This window comes from Sinohyriopsis cumingii, chromosome 2, assembly GCF_028554795.1.
Source record: "Sinohyriopsis cumingii isolate HCF-2022 chromosome 2, ASM2855479v2, whole genome shotgun sequence".
NCBI classification, from domain to species: domain Eukaryota; kingdom Metazoa; phylum Mollusca; class Bivalvia; order Unionida; family Unionidae; genus Sinohyriopsis; species Sinohyriopsis cumingii.
Window position 1 is genome coordinate 68,982,686 of NC_142962.1, and position 27,394 is coordinate 69,010,079.

General features: G+C 35.3%; 1 protein-coding gene across 1 annotated transcript in view; it reads left to right on the plus strand.

Annotated features, from left to right (window-relative positions):
- The window catches only part of LOC149805105 (uncharacterized), a 97,262-nt gene that overhangs the window by 11,951 nt on the left and 57,917 nt on the right, over nt 1–27,394 (plus strand). Inside the window, exons 5-7 of the mRNA XM_089947392.1 lie at nt 6,771–6,906; nt 7,854–8,008; nt 15,477–15,586. Coding sequence (XP_089803518.1) covers nt 6,771–6,906; nt 7,854–8,008; nt 15,477–15,586 — 401 coding nt within the window. The remainder of the gene's footprint in view (nt 1–6,770; nt 6,907–7,853; nt 8,009–15,476; nt 15,587–27,394) is intronic.

A 27,394-nucleotide genomic window follows, 5' to 3' on the forward strand; every position in this document is an offset into this window, starting at 1 on the left:
AATGAAATTAAAAAGTGTGTGTGTGTGTGTGATTTAGATTTTACGTAGTTTTAACAATTTTTCAGTCATATCACTACGATGTCTGCAGTGTGGCAATTTATAGTGATGTCTAACACTGGGGCATCATGACGCAGACATGTAGCATGATGTCCCACCCAGTCATATTATCCTGACACCAGGCGACCATTCCTAACACTAACCTCTTAATGCTGAGCACCAAGCGAGGCAGCTGTTAGTACCATGTTTTGTAAGTCTTTGGTATGACTTGGCTGGGGCTCAAACCCATGACCTCCCGCATCCGAGGTGGACACTCTAACCACTAGGCCACCGGAGCGGTGTAATTAAAAAGTAAAGATCTTTATTTGGTCAAAATGTCTCTCTCTTGAAATGGACACTATGGCATTGATGGACTTGAAACACTAATATAGCATTATGGAGCAGATAAGAAATCTAACATAAATCTCAGCAAAGCAGAGATTCAGGAAAGTGAAACTTTGGTAGTGCTTGCTGCTAGTGAAATTTTATTTTGGAGCAAAAGTGTGCAAAAGACGATACCTATAAGCTAAGGTAAATTGTATGTGACAACCATAAATAACAGTTCCCAACCTGTGCATGCTTAATAAGCTAGCTCTCTTTATGCCCCTTCAGACAGCAGACTGTGGAGGAGGGCCCACAGCAAAGTACAATATTCATACACAGATATGGCACACATAAGGCTCAGAAACAATCAATTGATTAATGCCTATACAACTAGAGGTGACATATTTAAAAGGCTTTGATTTCAATAGAGCTGTAACAGAGTGGAGGTGGAAGAAAGATGGATATTGATATGTTGATAAATTCTTCTCTTTCCTTTTTTTTGACAAGAGGGTGCTCCTTGCTCTAGATAAAATCCTTGCATCACTCTCCTGTTTGGACCATTTGGGTGCTTGCCCTAAACATATTTGTATAGTCAATCAGAGCAATTGAATTGGTCAAATAAACTTGTTAATTGACTTAATAAGTTTTGACCACTCCAGTGGCCTAGTGGTTAGGGCATCCTCCTTGGATGCAGGAATCTGCTGGTTTGAACCCTGGCTGTATCATGCCAAAGAGTGTTTAAAAAAATGTTTCTAACAACTGCCTTGCTAGGCGCTCAGCATTAAGATTTTAGTATTAGGACGGGTCAACCTGGTGTCAGGATAATGTGACTGGGTGGGACATCATGATGCATGTCTGCGGCATGATGCCCCAGTGCTGGACATCACTATAAGCTGCCACACTGCAGACATTGTAGCATAATGACTGAGAAATTGTTAAAGCTACATTAAAAATCCAAATCACACACACACACACACACTCTTAATAAATTTCAGTGTTTTTCAAAACTGATCACTTCTATTTCAGCACTTTGGGATAGCAGACAGCATGCAAGATTTACTTACTTTCATCAAAAACTATGCACCTCTGAAACCAAAGATTTGACAATGTAGATACTTGTTTGCTTGAATTGTGAGTTCTTGCTCAACTTTTGTTCAAATAAATTTAGGAGTGAAATGTAATCCTGTGTATTTATAGCCAAATACGGTTTGGATCTGTTTTCCATTTTAATAGCACTTTTCTTTACTCAAAAATCCTCTGTTTCTGAATACAATAATTTTACTTTTATGTAAATTAATGCACATTCCACAATTTTCACAAAATGTCTCCACAGTTGTAATCTGCCTTTGCAAAGAACTAATTGTATTGGCAATGTTTGTGACATTGTCAGCATACAACGGTGCTATAATGTTAGATATTTCTTGTGTGATAAAGATATTATTTAGACAATTTTGTTGGAGGTCTAATGTTAAATTTTTTGTAAATAGATTGAAGAAGAGGTCTTTATATACAGTATTGTCTGGTGCCAGTATTACAGAGAAAAAATTCTGTTTATTGCCCTTTGCATCTCTATTTATTGCCCTTTCATCTGCACATATGAATGTAGATTTTTGTACACTAAGTCTAGAACTTTAAACAACTTACCATCAATTCCTTTGTTGACTAAGCAAAAAAAAGTCAGCAATTTTACATGATCAGTAGAATCAAGCTTTGGAAAAGGGTACAAAAAGACAATAAAAACAACCTCCATTTTCCCTCACATATTCAGAACCATTGCTTGAAGTGAAAAAATAGGTTGCTGAGTAGGTTTGCAGACTCCCACCTGAACTTCTTCGATTTTTTTAAAGCTTTGCGCCATTGAAGGAGGCATTGGTTTAAAATACTGGTAACAATTTTATTCAAGATATCAATGAGAGAGATACCCCTATAATTGTTACAGTAACCTGAATAACCTTTTTCTGTAGAGCAATGCCTGATGTCAGAAATTTAGTTGACTAATATGACCAAATAAGAACATATGTTTTTTTTATGATTTTGGCTATTATTCCATCCAGTTCACTAGACTTTTCTGATTTTAGAGTTTGGATTTTTTTTGAGAACTTTAGCTTAAGAGACTTTCAGAAATATCATCTGAAGTTTCAGTCATGTAATCAAATCTGTGATTAATTTCTGAGTGATTGCATTACAGCAACAATCTGAAGAATTCCTACCATTGATGACACAAGGTCATGCTGTTACTACATGCTTGCATGCATGTGTTTGTGGTGATCATTAGTAATGTCCCCTACTTGGAGCATAAATATCTTAAGAATTAAAACATTTTGGCAGTATCACACTGCTTTCATCAGTTACTGATGTTGATCATTTGACTCATAATGGTCATGTGATACGAGGAGACTGGTGTAAACTGTTGGTAATTTAAGTCCTTCATCCCTGTTTAATGTTGGCCTCCGCTGTTGTGTTTGAGTCGCCTCCCTTGCCTTCCTTTTCCATGTGCTGTCCCCAGAATGTAATGACCTTGGTCTTGTTGGGAATAATGGAATATCCCATGTTGCTGCAGTATTCATGTATTACAGATGAATCTCTACTAATGTGTTCCTTAGTCCTTGTTTCTAACACTCTGCTTGTTTCACCGATGTAATCATTATCACAATCACAACATTTGATATGATAAACCACACATTTTTTCAGATTTTCTGTTTTGTCCTTCACATACGTGAGTTGTTCCCTTATATATCACAAAGCATACAACTTTTGGTACATGGTCATATAATTATTTCTGATATTAATGGATCATATCAAAATATAAACATCTACTGTGTTTAAAAGAGCACGAGTTCAAAATAAAAACATTCTTGTATTTGGTAGGGGTCATAAGTCATCCTTCAAAAAGTGAATTTCACCCTAGATATAATTAAAAAACTGGAAAAAAAATGGAAATTTTGGTTTCATAGTGTGGGAGCCCTGGTCTTTCATGTCACATCATGTTGAATGGTAGCTTCATTTCCTCATTGATTTTTAAAAGACTGGTATAGGGTTTTATATTAAGAAGACTTAGGTCTATTTTTTACATAAAAAATTCAGCAATGGCTTCTCTTTGACTTTAAACTTTGCCCTTCTATTGCATCACATTAGTTGAGGCATCTGTGTCTGGTTGACACATATACAGCTGTTAGTGACAAAGTACATATAATTACCTTGATATCTTCATGGTCTTGAATAATGTTCATCTAAATACCTGTTAACACATCTATTAATACCCAGTATGTAACTAAGGCCCTGAGATATCATTATATCTGAGTCCTTGGTTACAGGTATTTTGCCTTGGAAAGGGGAGGAATAAAGATCCATGCGTCAAAGTCAAGGTTACTTATTCTAGTACAGTGAATTGGTTCTGCATTTTTTTCTTGGCAGATTTGATCTTCTGTTATTAGTTCTTAGTTACTCTCAACCTCTAGTCATACACACATGTAATTCAAAGAGAGTCCATGTAAGTCGAAGAGAGTGACAGTTTAAGTGAGATTTGCAATACTGGTGAATGAGCTGACATGGTATGTTTCCCCCCCCCCCAACTCAGATATGGTTGAACTTTATATATATATATATACACACCTCTCCCTCAATAACTCACGCACATTGGGGTCCAAAAACATCTACTGCACTATAAGTAAGGTGCAAGTTATCGAGGGACCTATAGAAAAAAGCCAAAACCAATAAAGGGATCAACGTAATGGCAAATGGGGGGGGGGTGTTGGCAGGATATAGTGTTGAATACTGAATTTATAATTGAGCTGAGATTAAATGTGAATAAATATCTCTTCATAACGGTGTACTTTGTTTATTTTTTCCTCACAGAGCAACATTAATTTCAGGATAAATTGCACTATATTGAGGAGATCATCGAATACATTATTCCACTTGGTTTCCGTTCACATTACATGTGTACCAATTCAAACATTGTGTACTACATCACTAATTTGTGTGTTGAATTGGATATATTCTAGTTTTATTGTTTGATCCAACTTAGATGGGGTTTTTTAATACAACAGATCAACACTTTTCGAGGAACATTGTCGATCAAACGAACAATCATTACCAACATGAATTGAATGGGTCTACAAATTTAAAACGACATAAATTTGAACACGATAGTACTTGCTGTTTGTGACTCGCTTGACAAATATAACTTCACATTTTTAAAAAAAATCAGTTAATTTTTTTTTTGGTGTTACTCCTTGATTTCTCTGCCACCAAGCAAATTCCCACAGATTTTTCAAATGTATGATCTTTACATAATCAACATTTTGGGTCTCCAACCACCATATGACAATATTAAAAGATTTGGTCTTCTGTGTATTGTTCACAAATGATTATCTCTCTGAGCTGGTTTGGATAATTACATATGGCTTCCTGATTTGCTGAGTGTATCTCTCCCGACAATGAATTTTGTTTAATTCCATGTCGGCGCTGGAATCTCCAAAGCCATCCTTGGCTTGCCCTAAAATGAGATTCATTGTCCATAATTTTTGCCATTTTCTCTGCTTGGGCCTTGAGAATTGTTCTAGAGATGGGAACACCATGTTCACATTGCTGTGTGTACCATGTGTTCACAGCATCATCTAATTTGGTATTTTGTGCAGTCCGTGCTTATTTTTGTTTGATCCCATCATCTGAATCAACATTATATAAGTAATCCCAAAGTTTCTGCTCACCATTAAGCCAACCTTGAAGTGTTGACTCAGCAATTTTTAGGTCACTGCAAACTTTGGCTCTCGCTTCACTATTATGAACCTTATCTATAATGCACAGCTTTTCAGTCACTGGGTACACCTGTCGTTTGATTCCTTCACTATCCATGGTCACATTTACAAATGATTAAGACACATTACTGATTGGTAATATATACTTTAATGATGCCAAGTACATAAAAATGTGAAACCATTTTTGATTGGTCAAATAAAATGAATTTTGATAACAGTAGTGACCACAAGAACTTATGCTCAGATTTACATGCCTTTGAATTTTTTTCTTTTTACCTCCCTTGCTTGAGTTAATACAAATGACATATTCAAAGTGATAAAACAACACTGGTCTCTTTTAATTGATTTTTTAATGCAACAAACACTTTCCCAAATTGTTGGTCAAAACAAAGCTGGCATATAATTAGGTTCTCACAGAAGTACTCACGGGTTTTGATGTGACGGTCGATTGACTCTTCATGTTTTCATAGAATGGAATATGTTGTGATTATAATGTTTACAATGAAATGGAATTAAAGGATTAGAATGTGACTTTCACATAGCATGACATTTAATTGTTGTTTATTTCATTCTCTGTTGCCACCTGTTAGCATTTACCAGAAGTTTTCATTGATCGATATTTCACCAGACTGTTTATTTACAGTGTATTGACAACTATTTATCATTAAAAAATACTTACATAATATATGATATCTTACTTAGAACTTGCAAATTTCACAATATGGATTGTATCTTTATGGGCATTAATCGCCATTTTCGATGATATAACAAGCGATGTATCAAGGTTTCATTTACCAATTCTTATCATAATTTTTTCACATTCAGTATATTTTAAAGATACATAAAATATATTTTCTTTGGAAATAAAATTGGGAGCCACATCAGACACCGCATTATAAGTGGGATCGTGAGTTATCCAGGGAGTGGTGTGTGTGTGTGTATATATATATATATATATATATATATATATATATATATATATATATATATATATATATATATACATACATACATACATACATATATATATATATATATATATATATATATATATATATATATATATATATATATATATATATACATTCAATATTGATAACATTGGCATGGAAATGTCTAAAAACATAAAATGAATTAGTAAATCAATATTTATTATTGACTCGGTTCCTTAAAAAGTTTAAAAAATTGCATTAAACAAATTATTCAGTATTCTCTTGTTTTCAAAACCATGTTAATTGTGTAAATACTCACAAGATCCTTTGTGTAAATGGTCCAGATTCCATTTACTGTCTAATTAAGCTTATTCCCTTTCATCCTCTGAGGTATATTTTGTTGTATTACATATATAAAATTGAGATACTTCTATCTTTTATGTGATCAAGACATCATTTACATCAGTTACACAAGTTAGTGATTGTATTTTCAAATAATTATTAAGACATGACAACAATTTGATATTTCAGACTTGCCTTACCTACATGTTGCCACAACATCTTAAATATATTTTTTTATCTATCAGACCAAACTTTTGTCAGTTAATTACATCAGAAATCTGTCAGATAATTATACTTGACAAGATATAATTACCTGGAATCATCACATTCATGCTAAAAAATTAGATTTCTAATTTCTATTTTCTAATCTCTGCAGCCCATGGTTCAGTCGTGAATGTAGCCAACGCTGCTGGCCACATGCCACTGCATGATGCTGTGCGGGCAGGCAATGCAGAGGGAGTGTCTATTCTGGTTAAATATGGTGCAGATGTCATGCGGCCAATTGATCAGGGGTCAGTATTTTTGTGTCTGAATTGAACCTGATGTGTGAATAATGTCTCAGGAATTCAGTGTAGGTAAAATTAATTTTTTTAATTGCATTGGTAAAATATTTTGTAAAGTATAATTAAATGAATTACGCATATAATGTTTTATATATAAGTAAATTAATTTCAGATATCATCAGAACAAGTTACCATCATTATATACATATTTTTACTTGCCTTGGTGAGAGAAAGTTTAGAAAAAAAATTATTGCTATTGTCTATGCAGTTTTCTTCTTACATACTTTTGTGAATATTCAGGAAATGTAGTAATAAATAAGGACACATAACCTACAAGAAACAAAAGAGACATAATTTTGTATGCTCATAGACAACCTGTTTTGTTATTATGGAAGGTGACAGATGGATACAGCAGTTATTATATTGTCAGAGAAAAGCCTATTATACAGTTGCTCTTCATTATTACATTGTCCATGTACTATATTGCTTTGTTTAGTAGTACAACCACCTTATAATGAAGTATCTTATACATATAATTTTACTAACGCATAATAAAATGGGATCCAGAACTATACCCACCTTTTAAATGGAACCTGGTTAAAATCAAGGGTCCTATTTTGAGAGGGTACAGTACTTGCACATAAATATCATTTCTAGAGACCATTAAGTACTGCCTCAGTATGATATTCAAGCTTTTATCTGTATCTGATAATAGAACACAATACATTGTACACATTGCTTTATTAGACAGTTGTTTTACAGTTTATATTTATCTGATAATGTACCACTCTAAACTATCCCCCAGAATTAATTATGATTTTGTGAAATTTTGTCAGCTGAATTCAGGGGAATATTTAGTTAATAATTTTGTAATAATTCTGCAAAATCCGGAGTGGTTGCCATCACTGAGTATGGGAAATAAGAATGAAAACATGTTGATTTGAACTTGTTTGCAGGAATGATACTGGCAGTACAGCTCTTGATTTGGCAGGAGACAATAAGGAAGTCATCGCAGTATTGAATAATACACAAAACACAGACACTGGCCAGCAGCAGCATTCAGAAAATGCAGATGGGGTCACAGAAAAGAAACCAAAGAGTCCACTTTTAGGTATATCTACAAATCATATAATTTACAAAGTATAACATTTTGTTCAAGCTCATAGCAAAATAAAGGTAAAATATGCATATTTTTCAATGGGACATCATGAAAATTTGATGCCATTATGTAGAATTGGCAGAATTAATAAAATATAAGTAAATCAAAATATTATGATTTATATTGTGTAATGGTGTAATTGTTTAGGAAGTCTTTGATATAAATCCATTTTGATGTGGAATGAAACATGATTTGCAAATGCATCTCAAAAGTAGTTTGACATTTAGATGAAAATGATTTCCTGACAGATGAATCACGTGCTAAGAAAACTTAACTTTGAAAGGTCTTTTGTTGTGTCTATCTTGTTTATGTTGTAATCAGATTTAATGATGTTACAGTTTGGTCAGGACATAAATGCATTCTTTCTGGCAGGGTATGATGTGGTGTTAAGTCCTTAAGGAGTTATGGTATATGCAGTATTGACTTGTCACCCTCCTTTTCTTTAAATAGTCATATTTATATCTTTTTGAATCCATCTTCAAATAATGGTTAAAGAAATGTCATCAGTAATACAGATATTCTCGATTTTGCTAAATTATTATATTTTTTTGTGTGAAAATTCTGTTTTCTAAATTATATTGTTGAAATTCCAGGAAAAAATAAATGGGATTGAATTTTAAGCAGGAATAAGGTACTAAAGTTCTAATGTGATAGACTGATACAAAGAATATAATTTCTTCTTTGAATACATTCTCTGATTACATTAAGATTCGGAATATAAGCCTGTTACCGCCTAATTCCAGCCCTACTAAAATACAAAAACAAATGTTCTTGTCTGTGTATATCATGTAATCAGAGGACAGTAACTCGTGTCCATTACCTCCCCTTGCCACCACTAGTTGTTGCCAGTTTTTAAGATTCATTTCTGTACAAAACAATGTACAGAATAGGACTCCTGTTAAGTCAAAGTGTTTGTGAAATTCCAACAACCAGTGCAACCATTCTCCTGGCTAAACAGCCATCTGCCCAGATGCAACAGAATCACCTGGCTGAGTTTGCATTTCCTATTTTTACTGCCTACCTGCAGGATATTAGCAGTGGTTTATTTAGGGATGACGGCATTGCATTATTATTGCCTCAGGGCATGGTTTATTTAGGGATGATGGCATTGCATTATTATTGCCTCAGGGCATGGTTTATTTAGGGATGATGGCATTGCATTATTATTGCCTCAGGGCATGGTTTATCTAAGGATGATAGCATTGCATTATCATTACCTCAGAGCATGGTTTATTTAGAGATGATGACATTACATTATCATTGCCTCAGGGCATGGTTTATTTAGGGATGATGGCATTGCATTATCATTGCCTTAGGGCATGGTTTATCTAGGGATGATAGCATTGCATTATTCTTGCCTCAGGGCATGGTTTATCTAGGGATGATAGCATTGCATTATCATTACCTCAGGACATGGTTAATTTCCAGATGGAAGCAGATGAGTGAGTGTGAAGATACTTCTGAGCAACAGCCCTTCTCTGATCTGACTATCAAGAGGACAGAGTTTAGTAAAGCTGCCATCAAGGAAATATACTCAGTATTGCCATCTTTAAAATGCCATCCACACCCTACCACCAAACATCACTGTAAAGTCAGTGTTGGTTGAAATTAATGATAAGGAAGAGTCTCCTACCTTCTGTCTGTTTCCTTAGTCAACAAAACTCAAGAAGATTGACAGTCAGCTGTCCAAATGTATCTGTGACATGGGAATGCTAAAGCTTTCTTTTCGGAAAACCAGATACCAGCCATGTTTTTGTTGTACTGGTACTGGACACATTACACCACCTACCATACAGAACTCAATGCAATGAATATGAATGTAACGGCATTAGTAATATGGTGGATAAGACTGTGTTTCCTGCCACATTAAACCTGGTTCAGAACATTTCTGCCACATCTTTGATGCTGGATTAGGCCTCATTGCAGATTTTCTGGCTGGCAGAAATGACTGCCAACGTACAAGCCCAGGAGTCAACAGCCTGAATTGCTCAGGTCATTAAAAGGGCAGCTCACCCTACAATAGCTAATGTGGCTGAGCAATTCAGGCTGTTGACATTGACTTTCTGGTGGAGTGAACTATAAAAGGGGAGCATTGAGACAGCACAGTCACTCATAAAAGCTGCATATCAAGGTGGCCCAGCAGAACCAGATCTGCTGCTGCATTTAGAAATCCAATGATGATGAATTACAAGAACTCTTGCACTGAAATGCTCAGGTTTGATGATCTGTAGCATGTGAACATGAGGGCAGTGTACAAGATTGAGCCTAGTTAGAAACTCCTCTTTTATAGTTCACTCCACCAGAAAGTCAATGTCACAAATGAGGTACATTCATTCCTGTGTCAGTGGAACCATCACAGTTGGCATACAATAGGAATTCCTTTGGAGAAACCCCAGCCAGAAATGATATGTACAGATTCCAGAACATATGGTTGGGGAGCACACTTGCTGTTGGGCTTCAGTATGGTCAGCAGCAGATAGGAACCAAGAGAACAGCCTCATTGCATCAACCTTCTCGAAATCTGTCCACCTTTGTCTCACTTGTCCCGGATTCTTGGGCTGTAGATACACTGTCAGTCAATTGTTTGGGATTATTGGCCTTTGCTTACCCATCACCCCATTAATACAGAAAATACAGTGGTCAGTATTGCAAGATAATTCTGATAACTCCTCTCAGATGTGACAAGTGCTGGGTCCATGATCTAATTGTGCTAGCAACTGATTTACTGAGGAACATTATGGTCAAACTCAATCTTTTTAAATAAACTAGATTGCAGTTGTTTCTCCCCTGCCCAGACTGTCTTCTCCTTCATGCTTGGCACTTCTCAGGACAGCCTTGCAAAAGAAAGAACTTGGACCCTCGATTGTGGAAGGCTTATGTGGAAAGTGGCATATTTTCAGGTTCAAGGTCTGGTGTATAGTGTATAGCCAATAATATCGTCCCTTTGAGTGCTTTGATCCCTCAACTGGTAGACTTTTTCTCTGGCTCTGCACTGAGAAAATGTTGGTTCCAATTACCATCAAAAACTACCACTCTCTGATATCTAATTCATTCAGGCACCACACCAGGAAATGTCGGTCATGATAAAAATCTACCAGACCTATTTGCCAATTTGATTTGAATAGACCAGAATCCTTTACCATGTTTTCAAACTGCAGTCTGCTCAGGATTTCACCTCATAGAAGTCAGAGTCATTTGCTGGCATTTTGCTGAAGATCAAATCATAGAAAACCTGCTTCCTGATAGCATTAGCTTTAGCTTGCAGAGTGAGTTATATGCACTCTGAATCAAACTGAACTATCTTCAGTTCAGATTGGATGGTTTGGTCATACTCGTGATACAAGCCAGCTTCATGGTCAAAATCTGGTTACTGTCAGAGGGAAATCAGAGATTCATCATATGCTCACTTAAGTCAGTAGATGAGTCTAGGGCAGCGGCCATGCAAATACACCCCATGAAGGTGGGCAAGCAGGATATCATCTCTAAAGTCCTGTTTTTGTGGCTTTAGTGTATTGTTCACTTGGCACGCTCTGAATTCTTAATAGATCAAAGTTACCTCTTGAGGATTTCAGCTTATGAAATTAGAGCAATCCCTGTGAGCCTCACATTCAAACACGATGTTTTGACTCAGGACATCACAGAAATTGTTTTTGGGCACGAAGAGTCAACCATCTTGAGTTTTTGTCTCAGGGAGATAGCTGTGCAAGACAAAATAAGAATCTGGTGGGTCTATGCCTGAAGCACAAATGACCACAAGACCTAATTAAACCAACATAGCTTTGTAGTTTCCTGACCAACTCACTATGTTAGCATCCTCACTGGTAGTTCACTCAGTTTATAACTGGCAGCACCAGGTAATGGCAAGAGGAGATAATGGGCAAGAGTTACTTCTCCTGGTCTGTGATATACACAGAAAAGGCAAATTTTCATCTTTTAGAAGGGCTAGATTCAAGAAGTAACAGACTTATATTCTTAATGTTAATGTGATCAGAGAAACAATTTTCTATAATATTTGCTATCACAATATAAACAGCAGAATGTACATGACAAGAAACACATTTTAATGTGATCAGGGAAACAATTTTCTATAATATTTGCTATCACAATATAAACAACAGAATGTACATGACAAGAAACACATTGATTACACTGTAAATAAGTGAAAAATGACTTTTCTCATATAAAAAATGGCTTTTATCTTGTACTGTATACACATCCTGAAACAAGTCTTCATTCCATTTGCATTATGATGGCATTTTATTTTTATTCCATGTGCTCATTTCATCAGTGATCTCATCTAATTTTTGTTTATGGTCCCACCAGTGCTTTCAGAATTTGTTTTGAACACTTTCATCCATTGTTTCCTTTTTGTTTTCACTTGTATGAATTTGATATAAATTTACTGAAGTTGGCTTTTCCATTTTAAAGATAGCGATTTTAAGGGTAGAGAACAATAGCTTTTGTAGTTTGTTTTATTAAAAGTGTGATTTTATGAAATTGCAAATGTATAAAGAGTGAAAGATGGCTTTGAATTTACAACCAAATAAAACCATCAACAATCAGGGAAATATATAGTTATAGGGTGTTTGTCATCAGATTTTATTTCTTAGTCCATTTCATTCTGATAAAGATTATAGAGACACAGTCACCTGTGTTGATGTCCTTACATCATTGGCAGTAGTATTATGTCTATTTCGACAATAGCAATGTCATGGCTTTTAAGTTGTAACAAATTGTCAAAGTAAATAATCAAAGTCATGAATTATCATGCCATGGAAGTTTATTGATAGCTTGAAAAAAAAATTGTCTTTTTCAAACCCATTCATGAAATGCATTGACATTTAATTCATTGTTCATTTATCATTCATTGTGCGTTTTTATATTAGTACTTGGTTGTTTTCAAAATGTGTTTGTCATTTTGTATGTATTTGTTCCACATTTCCTTTAATTTGTCTTCATTCTGCATTTGTTTTAATTCATTCTGCATTCCATTTCCTGATTTGCATGACATTTGCATTTCAATGAAAGTTTGCTAAAGAAAAATGATGGGAGATTCAGATCATCCATTAAATAAAAAATTCAGTAATGTGCATTAGCAGCATCTTGATTTTCACTATTTCTTATCAATATCCATGTTCATGTGTCCATCCCAAGCTAGACTGTTAAAACAGTTGCACTAAAATCATTTAGTGTATACAAATGAAATTTAGCATGGATGTTTCCATATAAAAGTAGATTACTGTAACCTTAAATTCAGACTTCAGTTATTTTTATGAAGTTTTGTGTTTGGCTTTGTCTTAGGCATTATTGGTCAGAATAGTCACATAGTTTTGTGTATGAATTCTACATTCTTTATGAATTGATGAGTTCTACATTCTTAGCAGAAGTATATCAGTGGAACCTAAATTTCATGCCGCAGTGAGATTGGTTAAGATTTATATAGAGGTAAGTTTCTCTTAGACATTTGACTGTAAAGCCATGCAGAAATGGGGGTTGCAGGGCATTCTTGTTCAGTGAACACATTTGTGATTTGGTTAATTTGTTATTTTGCAAAATTATTCCTTGACTATAGCAAATGAAATTTTATATGCATGCTTACTTTCATATGTAGTGTTCCAATATGATATTTCAGTAAATTTGCAGTATATGTTGGTGCCATTTGAATACTTTTGCAAGTTTTGTCATATTTATGTACACATTTTGTTGATAAAACTGTTCTTGCTGTACTGGAAAAATGTGTCCTACAAACAGTTGATTCAGTAAAATTATCTTTATTTCAGATAAAAATGTAGTAGCAAATTATATTGGATGATCACACATACAAATTTTTCTTGATTAAAATAGCAGAATAATTACTACATAGAATAATTACTACGTAGCATGCATCTTAATCTTATTATATAATTCTTCCAGGGATTAGTTTCAGACAATTTTTGTATTGATTCCTCTTAGGTTTCAAATTCAACTTATAAATTTTGGTGCCTTATTTATTTATTTATTTATTTATTTATTTATTTATTTATTATTTTTTCACTTTAGCAAAGAGTAGAGATACTGTATCAGTATCCATGGCAAAGCTTGCTATTGTTTCTACTCTTCCACTTATTGGAGGATTAAATTTGTAGGCTGGATATGTCATTGGTGTCAATGTGTGTAAAGTCCTGCTTTTATCCACTGGCCAAATTTTGAATACATTTTTTGGAAAATTTTCCAGAAAGGAGTATTTGGGGAATTGAGTTTTCAATTGCTTTTCCTCTTACACTACTTTGAGTATTTTAATGAAACTTTGTAGGCGTAATATGGATGCTTAATACTGTCTAACTTCTCTCTCAGATTGGAGTTGCAATAGCTTGGTTGATAGAGCAATATACTCAATCCAAGGGTCATGGAGTTGATACCCATTCAGGCCAGCATGGAGTTGATACCCATTCAGGCTAGCCTGAGCAGGCTCTGACCTTGGGAAGGACTCCTTGTTCCCAATTTCTCAGCATGATATGGCCAGTAATATGTTACAAGTGTCATTAAAACCAACATTTTGGGGAAATTTCATGAACAATTTTCAAATAATGGGGGTGTTAGGAGAATACGGGTGTAGGAAGAATCTTGTCATCATTTCTTTTCCAATGCTGCTTGAAGGATTTCATTCAAACTTTATAGAGTAAGTAAGTATTTTGTATAGAAATGCAATAAAGTTTTCAGTATTTTCTTACACTCCTTTATCAGTACTTTTCATTTTAAAAACAATTTGTAATATATATTTTGAGAAGTAAAGTTTATAAAGACAGTTGTCATTGCATTGTCCATGCTAACTAGAAGGGTTTTATTGGCTTATTTTAGGTAAGAAAAGTAGTGTAGATCATATTAACTTTTATTTTTCTTCATTTCCTTTTTGGGCTGTCTTCATGAAAATGTGTCACAAATGAATGTTCTTTGAGGTCTAGTTTTAGTAAAATTCTAGTCATCACATTAAAAAAGAATGATTTTATTGAAACTCTTTTGGCATTAAAAAAATTGTTTATATGTGTGTGTAGTAAAGTTTTATTTTTTCTCTACATTTTGTGATTAATTTTTTGAAAATGTGTCCATTTAAATATGGAAATTTTGCGATGTTAAATTTAAGTGTTTTAAAAATTATAATTCAGGTGGAAAATTGTCATTAATTCTACTCAACTATATAAAAGAGTTTTTACTATCACCTTGTATGTTATATGAGTGGTTGTTATAGATGTCCAATTATGAACAGTTAAAATGCAAGCAGTGCAACACTTATACATGTCTGTGAATACATCTTTATCTATTTTTTAATTTATTTATTTATTAACTGGTTACTTACTCTTAGAATTTCCCCATTCTGCAAAATATAATTAATTGTTTTATGTCACTTGCTATTAAACTATAAACTTTGTAAATTATGTTTTAGGTTCGAAACTACAGATTTCTAATGGAGTTGCAGTAAATCAGAATCGTGAGATTGATTCAAGTATGGTCAATGGCCCCACTGTCCCACAACTCTCTTCACCTGTTTTCAAGGTAAAAATTAACTCAAGCATCTAAAATAAAGTGTTTGTATAGGGCAAGTTCAAAATTTCTTCTAACAGCTCCAAAATTATAGCTATATTGTACACCTCCCAAAACTCCTTTTGAGAGAGAACAATCTAAGATTATATCAGCTTGACAAAGTGACATGAGTGGATCTTTTTCATTACATTTGTGTTATGTATTTATCAGCAATTATACAAATACCCCAAAGATTTAATTTTCTACAGCTGCATTTTTTCTTAAATTTGCAGTTTTTAAATATAGGTCAATCTTGTCATATCAAATGTAGTATATTATGGAAATAGAACCACAGAGTGAAGGTTGAAAATTTTATAGTACTGCTGGCCCATACAGTGAAACTTCAGAAACTGTATGTACTGCTGGCCTACATAACTTCAAAAACTCATAGTACTTCTGGCCCATATAGTGAAATTTCACAAACTTGTAGTGCTGTTGGCCAATACACTGAAAATTTAGAAAATCATCATACTGCTGGCCCATATAGCGGAACTTTAAAAACTCACAGTACCTTTGGCCCACATAGTGAAACTTTAAAAACTCATAGTACTGCTGGCCTACATAGTGAAACTTTTAAAACTCATTATACTCATGGCCAATACAGTGAAAGTTAAAAAAACTCAACACTGGTGGTTGAAAGTTAGAATTTTCTGTTTGTTCACTTTTTCCAAGTCTCAGCAAGGGATGGTTATGTGTCATAACTGAGCAAGTCCTTTGGGTGATCTTTGTTTACTGAGGGATTGATGTTAGAGTTATCAAACTTTATACAATTTAGAACACTATTTGTTCCTCTTAAATTTACATAATTGCTGTTTAAATACAGTGGAATTTTTCACAAGAATAAACATTGCCTGCAATTCCTGGATATAACAAACTGCCATCTCAGAGCTAAAACAGATGCAAAGAGAGAAAATGCCTGGTCTGTATCAAGAGTACCTGTCTGTGCGTGACAGGTTGGGTTCTTTTTTACCCAGAGTCATTAGTTTACTCTATTAGCTTATGGTTTGATTCTGCATTTGGCTTGTGTAGTCCATTGATCATCAGTTATCCACAATTGCCTTTTTGAACTTTTCAAAAGCAATAGGACCTATTTCAGCTGAGCTCAGCAGAGAGCATCCTGGTGTAAAGACCTTTCAGATTTGTACCAACAGTCAATTTTATTAGTACAAATCAAATATGGCCACTATTAATAGAGATAATTAAACCTTTAAACAACTTCTTGGAAACCCCAGAACAGAATCTGACCAAAATTTGACAGAAAGCATCCTACAATTTGTGAAAATTATGCAGGGCTGCTATCAAATATGGCCATCGTTACCAACAAAGAAAAACTTTTACACAGTTTCTCTCAAAAACAGCTGTCAAATTCAGAATTTCACCAAATTTGACACAAAGTGTCCCAACATGTGGTCCTTTAAACTTGTACAATTAATGCCAGTCCTCTCTCAGATATGGCTGCTGTTAACATACAAAACTGGACCTTTCTCAAAAAAGACATTGAACAAACTTTGACCAAATTTGACAGAATTCATCCATGTATTAGAGGCTGTTGTACAAATCCTGCTAGTATGCTTAGAAGTTAAACAGCTGTTACTAAAAGAATAAAACAACTTTTAATAACATTTTTTTATTTAAAAAAAAAGAATTTAAGTAAAGGACTTGTTGAATAAGGGCTTTTTTCTATCCTCTTCCCCCACCCCCAAGCCTGATCCATAGCTCTACTGGTCATAGACCAAAAGAGATTTTGGGATGGATTGTTATCCATCATCTGTTGTCCATCATGTGATGTCCATCAGTCAGTTGCCCTAAGTTTGTTATATGCTACTCCTCCTAAACTACTTGGAGGATTGCCATGAAACTTCACAAACACACACACACAGACACACACACACATACATATCTTGATGTCTAGCTGGTCCCAGATGAAAATAGTGCATCTCAAAATCCAATATGGCTACCACAGCATCCATCTTAACAATCTTGTTATTGTCACTACTCCTCAGTGGAAAGTCATAACATGGGGTTTTCACCAAAAGACTTCTTATGATGTATAGTTGGTCCTAAATTCAAATGGTCCTGCTCAGATATTAAATGTCTTCAAAATCTTGTTATCACCATTACTCAATCGACGGTCATATCAACATGGAATTTTCAGTGAAAGGCTTCATGTGATATCTGGTTTGTCCTATAAAAAAAAAGGTGCCAATCGTACATCTAATTCAACTGCCATAGAAGCAAATTTGAAAATCTTATAACTTACGAATATAAGAGATTTTGAATTGAAAAAGAAGAATTGGTCTTGAATTCCTTTTCTAATTTTCATATTACCTGTGGAAGGGTGTTGTTATTTGATTCTTCTGTCAAATACATTATCTAGGGGTGAGACGATTCATTGATATGTCAATGTATCAATACTTTTGCTAAAATGATACATATATTGATACAAGAGGCAGAGAATCGATACAAAATGATACTTACCGTATGCATGTTATGTTTAGTCTTCAGCAGTGATGAATAACTTGTATTAGTTGCCTTGTTATTCTATCAAATTATAATCCATCTAGAACAGCATTTGCAGTCACATGGATTCATGTTCATTAGTAAAAAATGAAAAAGATTCCTTGAGAATACCCCCTTGCCGTCAACAAGTTAACACAAAGTGAACATGGTTCGTAATCTGCCCCTCCCCCATTTCATGCTAATTATCTTAACCCAGAAGTATGGTCAGCATATACAATACATTCCAAAAGTATTCCACGTATATAATGAAGTACTTTACTCATCATTTAATAACCACTTTCACGTGAAGTTTATACTTTGAATTGTATCTTGACTCCTTTGGTTGATGTGAAAGCCACACTTTCAGTGTGTTGCACGTTGAATATGTTACATTGAATTCTCATTTATGGTTATTGCTTGTTCTTTGCTCAAGGTTAAACAATAACCACCAATCAGAAATCACTGTAGCTTGATCTCTGCATGACAAACAGAACATATTGGCAGAGCAAAAGAGAGACTTCACAGGGAAAGTCATTAGATATGTCAGGTACCTAAGTGGAGATGCTGTCATGGTGTGCCATTGCGTGAATCATGCAAAATTTGTATGAATTGTACGCTTGGAGAACAGCGAAACATGGAAACTCCTGCAAATTCATTGAAAGTCCCACATATGAAAATGTGCTCAGCAAAGTATAAAGTTTTTATTTAACCATTCTTCTCAAGACATCTGTTTTTCGGGTAGCAGCTGTTTCATGTCTGGGTTTTTCAAGCATGACATAAATGGTTCTGAAACTAAATTTGATTAGAACAACATGCCCAGGAATAAAAGTTATGGCGTAATTTGAACAATTCTTGAAGAAAGTTTTGCAAATAAATGCTTCCTAGAAAACCCAAAATGTCTGATTCCCAACATGGTTCATTACGATTTCATTCAGCAAATACTTGTTGATGATAGTGATGATGACAATAATTTTTAAAGTTAGGGCTGGGGCCCCGAGTGGCCGAGTGGTCTGAAGCGCTCACCGTTCCAGATCACTGCCATCTCACCTCTGTCATCGTATGTTCAAGTCCAAGGCTTGGCTAGCGTGGGTACATGGGAAAGCCTGCCAGTAGCTTCTCGTGGGTCGGTGGTTCTTTCCTGGGTTATCCAGGGTTCTTCCTCCACCAGTTATACTGGCCGCCATATATGGCCTATCTTGTGCTGAAAAATGGCGTTAAACCCTAGAACAACAATAAAGTTAGGGCTAGTTTAGATATTAATTAAGCTGATAAACAAACTCTTGTACATTCACAGGGATGTGTTTTGATAGCTGATTGACCATTTACCCTTGCCTGAGTAAGTTCGCAGCAGTATCACTGCCCTATTCCCGCATGTTATCCCTCGATGATAAAACATACAAACTGTTTCAAAGTTTTAACAATAGTATGTAAATAGCAATTAGTGTTTTAAGATCAGAATCAGTGATTTGGATATTTTAACTGCCTCTTGTACACTACTTCATCATAAAATTAGTTTGAAACTGTAAGTGAACAAGTAACAGGTAAATAATGTTTTTGCTTTCGCTGTGTTTGGGAAGTACCAGTGTATTAGATTGTCTGTTTTCACAAATCATTGGGCAGATGCATTCAGAAAAATATACGATTCCGAGCAAGCAAAGTCTAGGTATTATGTTAATTAAGATTTAACTTTAAAATGCATATACGTAGGTCAGAAATGTATGGAACAATGCTATGTTGTGGAATTCTTGAGAACAGAGAACTTTTGTACAGTCAAAGTTGTTTTCTGACTTCAATCGTATTTGTGAAAATATGGGGAAAAAACAGCGAAGCAGATACTATTTAACTAATGCCTAAAATTACTACAAGTACATAGACAAATGAATAAACCATAAATTTGCAATCCTATCAATGGACCATTGTAAGGAAGCAAAGTGAGTGATTACACATTACAGAAACCACTCCTACTGAAAATAGATGCACTCAGAGACTCACGTTTGTGTTGGTTCAGTTGGAAAGAAGGGTCTAGTTCATAAACCAACTATAAATGAGCCATGTCTGTAATTTTATGCATTTTATTGTGTTATGTATGAATAGTTACAGTAAAGTTTTATCCACAACAAAGAAAAGAGGAAAAACGGTATGATTTGCAGACAGGTGTGCTTTATCCCTCATGTACATGGTACAGGGATTTTTTACAAATTGATAAAGGTTGGTTAATTAAGCATTTTTATTAACTTGCATTTACAATAATATAATCTGGGTACTCAGTTAAAATTTGTTACAGTGTAGTTTCTATTCTCTTTTATCACATGACCAAAATAACTCAGATAATTTTCAACTTCAAAATAAAGTATTGCTTGAATCCAGTGTTAAATGCAAATATGCATACTGATAAATAGAGGGCATAATTCAGATAAGAGAACACACTATATATATATATATATGTTGTTGTGGGGTTTAACGCCATTTTTCAGCACACGATAGGCCATATATGGCGGCCAGTATTAATGGTGGAGGAAGAACCTGGGAAAACCCCAGAAAGAACCACCGACCCACGAGAAGCTACTGGCATGCTTTCTCACATATCTACATTGGCTGAATCTGAGACTCAAACCGCGCAGACAGAGGTGAGATGGCAGTGATCCGTATCGGCAAACACTTTAGACCACTCGGGGGCCCCCTATATATATATATATATATATATATATATATATATATATATATATATATATATATATATATATATATATATATATATATTGCGTCTGTTGCTTCGCTCTCACTTCTCCCTGTTATGTCCAAAAGGAGAAGTCACTTCTCCCTAAAATTCAAGTCTAGCTTGACTCCTGAAGTATATCAGATTATTGGGGCTGGGAAAGTGTTAATGGAGACACCAGTGGGTCATTTTGAGCCTGAAATGGTGTTAAATATGAGAAAGGTGTACATGCTGGATACACAAAAAATACACAAAAAATAGCATGACTGTTTCAGTGGTATTTCAAAATTAAATGTACAAAATACAAAATACTGAGCCTAATTAAATTACAGACAATTAAAAAATATAATGCACTTTTCATTTTTTTTAGTAATCACATTTGCCCTGCGGATCATATGCTACAAAACCATATAAATGTATCAATATCAGGGTTAAGATAAATTGAATTAAATAAGGGTTAAACAATGCAGTTAAGAAGTAAATGTATTTATTTTAATACCTCTGTCTGCACAGGCATTGATGGACTAAATACATGTACCCTTATACAACATTATGGAACAGATAAGAAATTAGGTGTAGTAGTCAGCAAACTACTGACTTAACAAAGGAAGTTTATCTTGGTGAAAAATCCTATTTTGCAGCAGACGTATCCAAAAGATAATATATGTGATCTCTGGAATATTGTAAATAACAGTCACAAAAATCAGTTTCCTAAAAGATTCAAGCTGACAAATTTAGCTATGTATATGCCCCTTCTGAAAGAACAATATTGATACGATGAAAAGGGGCATAGTATGCTCAGAAATAATTAACAGATTATTGCTTATAACACTAGAGGTAACATCTGTCAAAGATGTTGATTTCTGTAGAGCTATAAGAAAATAGAGCAGGAAGAAAGAGAGACAAATATTGAGCCCCTATTAAATGGTCTAAAATGTTGGATAGAACTCACTCCAACCAGCAGGCAGTCTGTTTGAAAGTATTGTTGATATCTGCTCATCTATGAGAATTTCATATAAATATATGATGACTTTATGCCTGTCTGTAGTCTGCATACTGGAAATACATTCAAGAATGTCAACATATGTGAAAAGGCACCACCTACCTTCCAAAGATGGAAAGACCATCAAGTTCATATGTGCATTGATATGTATCACATTGCAGGCTGAGTATCATGAATCGTATCAATATGAGACACACATGTATCATTTCACCCCTAACATTATCCAGTCACATTAACACGGGATAAAATTCTTCTACCACACAAATCCAGTCATCTTGACAAGATGCAAAAGTTGGGTTTCACATGATGTATCATATAAAGGGAAGTAACTGTTTAAATTACCTTCCTTTGCAGCCCCTCCCCCATTTTGTCACCATTATATTACATGTTTTCTTGAAGCATGCATTCATTACTCTAGCTCAGTTAAGTGTGCTTCCTGAATCTGTTGCTATTACCCAGTGTTTCAAGTCATCCAGTTATAGACTTTGATGATTTGGCCAGTTTTAGTGATGATATACTGTGTATATGCATAATTTTTGCAAATTAAGGGTATATTGATTCACATTTTTTCTAGTTATTGTGGTCAGCCAATGTGGTGATGCAAATAAGCTGTCCAGTAACTTCCCTTAGGGTTTTCCTAGGCTATTCCTCTTTAAGATCTACCGGCCACCATGTATTGTCTATCATGTGAATTAAAGAATATAGGGGAAGGGTTTTTTCCCATTTCAAAGCTCATTAAACACAAGTCCTTCCACCTGCCTGCGCATGTTGCATGGGGTTACGATCTGACTTTATCAGCCGTTACAACTGCAAGACCCACACCAGTTTATTATATGCCATCCTAACTGAGAAATAGCCTGTCCAGCCAACTGGCTAACACAGTTATTAGTATATTGATCAGAGTTGAATGATTTCAGATTATCAAACTGCAGTGCAGTTCCTGATTAGAGCTGAATGATTTCAGACTCCGACCGCTGTATGGTTCCATCCACTATGGCCATGTATGTTTTTCAGTCTCCCTGGTCTGGCTGGCCTTCCATCCAGCTTGGCATTTTAGCATGACATATTTTGCCAGCCTTCCATTACATACTTCCATCCAGCCATTCATTCCAACACAGGTAGCCACCTCAGCACAATATTCACCATCAGAATATCATTCTATTTTAGATATGGCAAGGCTGTTTAACAGGCCTATCCAGTAACCAAGTTTGACAACACCCATGGTGAGTATTTTATTATTGGCACTGCCTTGTGGCATGATGTATCTAAACATTGAAGGCACACAGAACAATGATAACATCTCCATTAGGGAGGGAACAGCCTTAGTGCATCAGTGCGGCAATTGTAGAAATTTACCACATTGTTGCCTTCATGCTGCTGTCCTCCACCTGTGGCAAATCAGACATATATATATATATATATATATATATATATATATATATATATATATATATATATATATATATATAGAGTCAAGGCTTCTGTCAACACCAATCAGGAATATGTACACCCAACATTAAGAAATTTTCCACATTTGGAAGATCACAAAAATTACCTTTTTGACAAAATCTGAGACCCCAGTAATGTCAGTCTTTCCTTAGAGAGACAGCTGCCAACATTCTCACTGCATTTGCGTGACTCTTGGACATGTCATGAAAGAGAATGATAAAAGAGGTTGAGGCTGGACAAACAAAACGACATTCCTATAACCTACCTTTGGGTACCAGACTCCATCTGTTTCAGTGGACATGGATTGACCTGTTTCCAAACAATGTCTAGGGTATCCAAGTCATTTAAGAGGTCTGCAGATTTTTTTTGATCAGCCCCTGCCTCTTTCATCATTCCCTTTCATGTCCAGACCGATGGATGCAACTCAGTAATTGAACTTCCCAGGCTTTTGCTCCTGATTCTGTCTAGTTCAAAAAGCCAATGGGAAATTGAAACTAGCTATAGACTTGAGCTGACAGAACCATTTTATTGCCACTCCAGAGATGAAAATTGAGATGACAAGGTCAGTACAACTGTCAGTTTGGCACTATGAGTCTAGTTCAGGACTTGAACCTACTCATATCTTGCCTCTTCTCAGCATCTTGTTCATCTCTGTATTTAGTTACTACTTCTTCCCAAGTGTTATGATTGGATTGTTGACATGCTGGAGTCAATTTATGCCAACACTTCTGTTTTGATGTGAGAGATTCTTCAGCATCTTATCCTTTTTGATGCAGAGACAGACTTGCTTTGTCATGTCCATCCCTTTTGCCTCCATATAAGTTGGTACAGTGGCACTTTATCTCAGGTAATTTCAATCATCTAATTATGATCTCAACCAAAATCTTCTATATTTTGCTCCATTGGCAAGATTGGCAGTGGGAACATCCTGAAAGTTCCCAAACCAGGAGTCACAATCAGCACAGATGTCAGTTTGTGAGGTTGGGGGACCCTTCTTATGTCCTACTTGGTGACAGTCAGCAATGATTAGATTGTACAGGAGAAGACATTTTATCTTAGAATCTTGGAAATGAAGGCTGTTCTACATGTTTTTCAATCTTTAAAAGATTGGATAAACAAAAAGATGGTCCCAGTAATGTCAGAAACTCTTGTGTTGAATTAACCACCCAAAACAAGGGATGTAGAAATTACTAGATCTTGGTGTTATGATATGGAAGTTCCTATTATGGTGCACCAGATGGCATATTTTTGTACAAGTCTGGCACATTCTGGGCTGGCTCAGCATTCTAGTTGATTCATTATCTAGGAGAGATCTAGTGCTTTTTCCATTCCTCTGTCATTCATATAGTTTGCACCAAGTGAGATTACCTGATAATAGGCCTCTTTGCACTAAGGTGGAACTGCATATGGCCTGCTTCATCTCTCTGTTCTGGGCCTTAGCCTTTAGTCCCCTGTTGATAGTCAGGGGAGATTTGTAATGCCTTTTCCTGCAGAAGTCCTGATCTCTGAGGTAGTTCAAAAAGCAAGAGGCAAGACATGTGGGCTAGTCCTGATTGTTCATCTCCTATGTCAGTAATCACCCTGATCTTTCTGTAGATGATTCCATGAAGATTGTGGCAACCCTATGTTGTTCAAGCAGCCACAGTCACTGGTAATTCAATCCATGTTCAGTTAAACCCCTTCATATGCCTGGCTCTTGTCAGAGGAGCCTTGCATGAAAAAAAGCTCAACACTTAAGTGTGCAACTAGAAGGTCCTTAACTTTGCATGTGTACGAGTGGAAATTGTGTTTTCATTGGCTGGTATTGAAACAATGACATCAGAAACACACAGTGATTTTGTCAATTTTTGACCTGCCCATGCCCATCCCACTTACCTTGTTTCCAAATGGAACCTCTCCTATGTTGTGTTTTCATTGACTGGCATTGAAACAATGACATCAGAAACACACAGAGATTTTGTCCATTTTTGACCTGTCCATGCCCATTCCACTTACCTTGTTTCCAAATGGAACCTCTCCTTTGTTGTGATCTGGCTCAGTTTAGAAAAGTTTCTACCCCTGTATTTGGATTCACTGAAACCATTATTTTATAAGACTTCCCTTCTGATAGCTGTAGCTTCATTATGCAGGGTGAATGAGCTGCATGCCCTGTCTGTGAATCCAAATTATGTCCAGTTCTAATCTGAGAGTTCAGTCACACTGATAACACAAACAGGTTTTGTCTTTGAAAACATGATGCGATCTATGGGCAATCATAAAATAATCATTCTTTTTTTCAATCATTCTATCAGGAGAGGTGAAGCTCCAGTATCCGGTATTTATTTTAATATATGCTATCAGAGGCACACAGATAGCATCTGTAGTGTCCATCATTGGCTCTTTCTCTCTGTTCAGGTGGGAAAATTAGATATAACCTTTTGAGAACTGGCCTCATGGCTTGTATTTGATCAGATTCTGAGCTTGTTTAGGATGAGGTACACCATGAAGCTCTTGACTTATAAAATTCAAGTAATTTTGACAAGACTTGCATTCAAACCTAATGTTTCTATTTGAGACATCATGTATTCAGTTGATTGGCATGTTCTGTCTACTTTCTCAGCTTCTGTTTATGTGATAATGGCATTATGTAAGAGTAATACCTCATTGGGCCTCTAGTGGCTGCACAGATGGATACTAGGTCCTTTTTGTGACAGCACAAGCTTCATTCCAGGCACTGGGTGTATAGCTTTCACTGGATTCATGCAGGATACATATATTTTAGTACGGCAGTACCCATGTGTAATTCCCCAATGGTTTGGCTTTCACATTAATTAAATTCCTACTTTTCCAGTTTTGCTGCCTTCATGTTACAAGCAAAATTCATCCTTTTCCAAAGGCACAGTTATGCTGCCCCTGAAAACGATGTTCGTGGTAAAGGTTAGATACTCCTGTATTTCGTCCTCCTCATACCTATTCTCCCAGTGTCAATGGAATCAGGTAAGTATCAAGAGGAAAAAGGAAAGTTTAATAAATTACATTTCTCCAATAATACTTACCAGGTCACATTACAATCAATCCCTCCCATCCAAACCTGCCAACGAGAGCATCCAGTTGTTGATTTTCCTTGGGTTTTAACTGATAAACATTTGGTATAATGGTGATCACGGGGGGGAGGGGGGTGATTTGAATTTGCAAGAGTTACATCCCTTAGTGTGTACGTACATACATACATACATACATACATACATACATACATACATACATATATGAGAAAGACAATTTTGGATATATTTTATCGGGCTGGATTAGAGAAGTAGCTGAGTTTTTTCTAATAATAATTTTACCAGGTAAGCAGCCTTAGAGAAATATAATTTACAAGATACAAATCTTTTCTGACACAAGCGTTGTGTTCATGTGCTGGTTGCCATAGGAACAGCTTGTTGATAGTGATTCAAGGAGACATTAAAAACCTTAGAACTCTTCCATGTATTCTTAATTGATGGGCCTATCCATAACAAATATTCAGTGAATGATGTTAGAAGTATTTTTCTTCTTCTCATTTTTATGCCATGAAGCTGTATATCATGATTTAATGAACAAAGGGACACAGATCTACACAACAAAAAAAAATGAGAGAATGATATGAGATAAAATTTATTTAATTAAAAATTTTAATGTCAGCAGTTTGCATAACACATTTAAACACTAGCTCTCTGCAAGCTGTTTACCATGAAGGGGCCATGTTCAATTCCTAATGCTTTTTATTCTACAACTTTTATGATGTCACCACATTTCATATCAACACCTTTGTTTATAATTTGTATATAGTGCATTATTATTTTGCATAACTGGCCAAAGCTTTTTCATCACTTGTTTGTGTCATTTCCATCTGGTAGTTAATGTCAAGGTCAGTCTCGCATTTTCTTGCACAGGTGTGAATATTTACTATTTAAAGCAAGTTTTGACAAATAAGGACTACATATTTATATTTTAGCTTATCAGTCACATGTTACTTGTAATATGCATCTGGATTTCACTGACTTTCAGGTCCTAAGTTAGCCTCTGATAGTTTGTCAGGTTGCCGGCTCAAAATTCTAACTATCTACTTTTCAAAGATTGTTTTGATGCATATTGC